The sequence below is a fragment of the Odontesthes bonariensis genome, chromosome 3, assembly GCF_027942865.1.
Source record: "Odontesthes bonariensis isolate fOdoBon6 chromosome 3, fOdoBon6.hap1, whole genome shotgun sequence".
Taxonomy (NCBI): Eukaryota; Metazoa; Chordata; class Actinopteri; order Atheriniformes; family Atherinopsidae; genus Odontesthes; species Odontesthes bonariensis.
The window spans coordinates 24,172,279-24,178,266 of record NC_134508.1 but is presented as its reverse complement, the minus strand read 5'-3'; the positions used below and the strand labels follow the sequence as shown (position 1 = coordinate 24,178,266).

Below are 5,988 nucleotides of genomic sequence, written 5' to 3'. Positions count from 1 at the left end.
AACATATGCAAACCTCTCAATTTCATGAATATACAAAGGTGAATCTCACCCACCTATCCCAATATTTCCCAAGCAGATGTTGACATTGTTGCTGAACAAGTAAACACCTCAGGTTATGTTTCATTTTAAAGTCCTTTTTCACCTACAGAGAAACATCATGATCATGGCTGTGTGGAGTAAAATGCTTTCAATGGCCAGTATTGAGAGATTTATGTTCATTTGTTCCAGAACATATTGTCTTGTATCCATTTGTTTTTTGTATGTCAAGAATGCCACTCAGAATCAGGATGATATGAGGAAGGAAGCTGTCCAGAGATGTGTTATTGTTATCCTTAAGCTGCAGTTGAGACTTCTGTCTTGCTGGTTGACACTGAGGTCTCATCTTCAACCATTCCACCCATTCCAATTGTAGCCAGCATGCAGTTACGGAACTGAAAAGAAAATGCAGAAAGTAAGAATAAGAAAGAAGATTTTGAGATTATACTCATTCAATGAATCAGATATCATTGTATAATGGGAAAAAACTGTAGCATCTCAAGTTTTATTCATATTTCTTTGTAGGAGAAATTATCATTTCTCTAAGACACCAAAAATGCCTTTTGTAATCTGTTTAGACACCAAGCTAGAAATGCAAGCTGGTGCCCATAGGAGCAGTTACAGTATAGACATATAAAACACATTTTTATCTGATTAAAAACACATCATTATTCTTTTTTAATAAACCATATTTTATTGATCATCCTCCTCAAGGGCAATTGATTAGTCTTTTCAGTTAATCAAGAAGACCTTTCCAATGACGATCATATTTTCTAAAAAGTTATAAACTACTGCATCGGCAGAATTCCAGCCTTCAGTTATTAATATTACATTTGTAATTAGAAAATCAATTAACTTGCAGTTGCATCTATAAACCCTTTATGATATTTAGGTTTACCAATTTTTTTTTACTTGTTTATATGCTTAACTGCTGAGTTACAACACCACAAAAAAACTGACCTGTTTGTTCATCAAAATGTAGATAATCGGATTGAACAATGCCGAGCTCTTTGAGAAGAAGGCTGGGATGGCCATGGCGATAGCTGAGAAGGCTCTCCCCTTGTTAAAGAAGATGAATGCAGCAAAGGAAGCATATGGGACCCAGGCCAAGAGGAAGCCAAACACCATCAGGATGCACATACGTGTGACTTCCTTCTCAGCTTTCTGAGTAGAGGCTGAGTCCTGCTGCTGAGCTGCTGCCTGGAAATGTGTTAATGTCAGTGCTTTGTTCCTCTAAGTGACTTCTGATCTAATGCTACAAGATATTCCAGATGTAAGTTCAGAAAGCCAGGCCAGATAACTGTTGTCATTTTGACAAATACAGAACTGAACAGACATAACTTTGCTACAATGACTATTAAAGCTGCCGTCGGCAGGTTTTCAAAATTCCAAGTCTAAAGTCGGAAAATTCGAACTGATACAACTTTCTGGTCCCTCCCCCAACCTCTACCAAGCTCCAAACCGCCCCCCCAAACCCCTCCCCTTCTGTGGACGAGGTTGTGCACGTGAGTTCACACCAGTGTGCGCGCACACAAGCTGGGGGCAGACTCACGCTCAAACATGGTTGGTGACTGTTCTGCTCAGATAATAGATAAATAATAAACCTATCGTGATTGGTTAAAAACAGCTGGGAGCGCTCGATTTTTGCAAGCACGATTACAGGCTTTAGAGGGAGCTACAGAATTCGGGATTTTTCCTAAACAGCCTATTTAATATTCTACTTCCAGAATCCCATGACAGTTCAAGCTAATATGACTAAAAAAAAGTTGAAGCTTTAAAGGGGTGGGATATATTTTGCAGCAAGTGAGCAGTCAGTTCTTGTAAAGACGTCTTCGAAGAATTAAAAACATTTAAGCGTATATGAATATTACAAGGCCTAAATTGTGATTGCTAAACATTAATGTTAAAGCATCTTCTAAAAGGCAGGGTCCACAGCAGTTACTGTTGCTCATAGCCCAGCAAAACCTTCTGGCGTTGGCAGAAAGGTTTCAAAACATACGGAGTGCTGCAGCTTACACCGTATGGAGCTGCGTAGCTGCATGCTAATCAGAGTGCTAATACTTAACCCTTAACCTTCTTGCAAGTTACTAAAGGGCCATGTGACAATCAGAATAGGAAGTGAGACACTGGAAGGCAGTGGCCTGGTCTGATGAATAACATTTTCTTTTAGACTATGCATACGGCTGCAGGATGCACAATGACAAGTGGAGGCAGTTTGATGTTTTGGGCAATTTACTGCCAGGGTGGCTTCTGTCCTGGTATTCATGAGCATACATCAACTGGACATGACTGGTCATCAACGCTTTCTTGCTAACATAAGGGAAAACAGCACAATATTATGCATGTAGATTGTAGGCTGATCAGTGTATTTGCAAAATGACTGGGTACACACTGACACTGGGAACACTCTCTTATAGGGAAATGACATTCCTAAATACAAAACATTTCACACATGAGCATAGTTTGTAAATTATGTATGAACTATTTAATCTTAATCACTTACAGCCTTGACTGTCATCACAAGGTTTCCATATGTGAAGAAGATGGTGGTGACAGGGACACAGAAGTGGCAGGAGAACATGTATAACACATATGATTCGTTGTTTAGGCCTGGGGAATTAGAGTAATAGTCGGGTCCACAGGAAACCTGAATACCCTCTGGAATATACCTGTTAATACAAGACATATGCATTAGACATATAATATTACTTCCTTCTAACATTTTTCCTAAAGAGTATGTGTATATCAACTCTTCATAGAAGCAAATGTTCAAACAGCCTTTATGTAGCTTACAGAATCAAAAGTTTTTTCTGGGCTTTATGGAAAATGACAACTCTCCCAACAATATTCCGAGCATTTTAGGATTAGTAAATAAATATTGAGTTTAAAACCTTTTTCATGTCACATCTGCAGAGGATCTCAGGAATATACTGTCCTATTGCTATAGAAGTATGTGCATATTACTATCGGCTCCCTTTATTTAAAAAGTAAAATTATGTTGTTTGCTTGGCAGCTTTGAAGAGAGCACAGATGGAAACAACGACTTTTGCGGCGAGGCTGCTAAAAAGAGCTGTCTGACTGACACTGATATCCTTTCATTTAGGCAGTCCTTTTTTTGTCTGTTGCTAACCCCAATCACAGACCCAACTTTATTGCCAATCTTCCAAGTCTGTACCACCACCTGCTAATCGAATCTAGGGCCATAGCAGCCAATTAATGGAGATACTTTTCAGCTGAAATTTAAGCACAGAACTAAACCCTTCCATCACCCTATATGTTTATAAATGCCTTTCTGCTCACACTGCATCTGTTCTGTCTCCTTCTCCATTTCCCACTCTTCCCCCCTTGTCTCCTGTTTGTCCTCTACCTCTTTCCACCTTTACTTTTATGGCAGGGGTCTGCCAGTCCTGGAGCTGTCACTGATCTCCAATGTTTTCCAAACATAGCAGCTGTTTACATTACTTTTCATGAGCAACTTTAAAGATATACAGTATCAGTTCAAACTTGAGACACAAATAGGTAAACTTTTGACCGGTATGGTGTATTTTTTAAATAAATGTTCATGTTTACCTCTCTGCCTCAACCCTCCTCTATAAACATAAACATAAATTCAAAACTAAATTTAAATAAAAAGTGAACATATCTATTTTAGGAATAATCATCATCCATAGTACTTAAAGCAGTATGTCTGAATAACTTTGGACATAATGGTCCAACATCTCAGTATTAGATTTACAAGACTACAAAAATGATAAAATACACAGATTTTGAAGAAAAATGTATAAAGTATACATAGTATGCTAATGTAGAGAGAGTCCCTGTAAAAGACATCTATATTTTCACTCTGCTAACCCAGATGTTAGCAAGTCATTAGACTGAATTTAGGAAATTATCTCATTACCTTGACCAGCCAACCAAAGGAGGAACGGCACAAGAGCAAGCCATCACCCAGGTGAATGCACAACCCACTGCAGAGTGGGTGGCAGTAAATTTGAAACTACCCATGGGTTTACAGACCACAATGTATCTCTCAATAGCTAAGACCACAAGAGACCACAGAGACACTTGACCTGTTGGAAAGAAAAACACAAAGAGCAGAGATTTTGATGAGGAACAACAAAACTTGCAATCTGCTATACCAGCGTAAGGCTGATGCAGTCTTTCAACTTAATTACAACAGCAAGGAAAAATGTAATCAACAAGCAAGTAATATCTACATGTGGAACATTCACTAATTTCCTAAAATGTACCTCCCAATGTTGCAAAGAATCCTTCCATACTACAGGCCCAGACTCCCATTTGGAAATAGCCAAAAAAGCAGGAATAGATGGTGACTGTGAATCCAAAGGATATCATGACCAGTCCAGCCACAGCCAAGTTCACCAGGATGAAGTTAAGAGGTTGCCGGAGCTTCTTGTTCTGCATTGTGACTACCAATGTCAGCGCATTGATGGGGAAGCCAGCGCCCATCAGAAAAAACATGTAGGCACCCAGAAAGTTGAAAAACCAGCGATCTGCCAAATAATACTGTGGATATTCAAAAGGACTCCTCACAAGCCCCGTCCTGTTGTTCATGGGGACATAGAAGTTCTTGCCTTCTGTGGCATTCTCCATCTTAGCAATTTAGGATCTGTATTAACAGAGTAGAGTTACCCTTGAGCTCTGACTATGCAGCTGTCTATGCTCTCTAACTTCTTCCATGTGATTGAGGAGCCATGGTTATATACCCACTGGAGACGTTATAAGAAGATGAGCTAAGAGGATCTCGGAATTCAGCCCATAATCTCTTAGTATAATCACTCGTTAATCAGTGATCTCTTTTTTAGTTTTTAAGAACATGTATACTAATTGAAAGCATTCATGCCACAGAAACATTATGATCACATAATGTTTAAGAGTGAACACAGAGAAATTCATCCTATTTGCTTGTTTTTCCTTCATTTTCCTCTTGGGTACACTTACTAAACACTTGTGCATTCACTTAAAATCACGAAACTGCATTAGCTTACCACGTCTTCTCAGCCGAGTGGGGGGGGGGGGGGGGGTGTTCAGAGGCGATTCACACCAATTTCATGACTTTTTAATATTCTTAACTACTTCACATTCTTGTGGGCCTACCTAAGTGTTCTATGTGAAAAAATGACATTACAAAATATTTCAGTTTGTAAATATTTTACTGTGAGTACTTTATTTTCAGTACATTTGGAACTGGACTGAAAAATGCAAAATGATGGAAAAAACAAAAAAAATATTTAAAAAAATTAAAGTAGGCCTAATTGTCTTCTTCAGGGTGCTGGTGAGCCATGCCACATGAAAACACGTGATAATGTAAATATTACAGGGAGTGAGAGGGCTCATATGAATACTTTTTAGGGTGTCAGGAAAATGTGTGCTTACTTTACAAAGCATGCTCACATTTAAATCACAAGCTTATGGTCCTGTAGCCCACTAAAGCGGACATACGCTCTATACTCAGATGTGCCCCCGTTACAAACAGCGTGAACAGCCTATTTGAAGAAGAGTAATTTATTATTTGTCCGAGTAGAAGACATGTCTCAGTATGCCACCCAATCACAAAAACATGCAGTTTTTGAAAAGCCGATTTAACATTTCTCTGACAGTTTTAAAGACGAGAGTCGAGACAACTTCATTCACTAGAACTAACTGCGGAGCAAGCGCGGGCAGGAGATGGAAACAAACGGAACGCAAGCTCCAGAAAGGCACCAACAGAAAGACCAAAATATATGGGATATAGTGCTTTTCACATGAAGGTTTTAAACAATTCAAGATGAATAAAACACACAAACTAGTAGTTATGACTTAGACACAATTAAAGGAGGACTCTGTTTTAAAAACTCTCGGTCACGATCCATTTAGATGGGATGCAGCTAACTATTTCTTAATAGGATTTCAGAGTACTGGTTAGTGTGTACAGTAAAGCTAAATCTCTGC

General features: G+C 38.9%; 1 protein-coding gene across 1 annotated transcript; it reads right to left on the bottom strand.

Annotated features, from left to right (window-relative positions):
* Positions 1–332: 332 nt before the first annotated feature.
* LOC142377256 (green-sensitive opsin) lies at positions 333–4,650 on the bottom strand. Its single transcript, XM_075461179.1, has 5 exons — positions 4,287–4,650; positions 3,938–4,106; positions 2,540–2,705; positions 997–1,236; positions 333–431 (listed from the first exon to the last, which is right to left on the bottom strand). Exons 1-5 carry the CDS (start codon positions 4,648–4,650, stop codon positions 333–335), a joined length of 1,038 nt encoding a protein of 345 aa, XP_075317294.1.
* Positions 4,651–5,988: the final 1,338 nt, after the last annotated feature.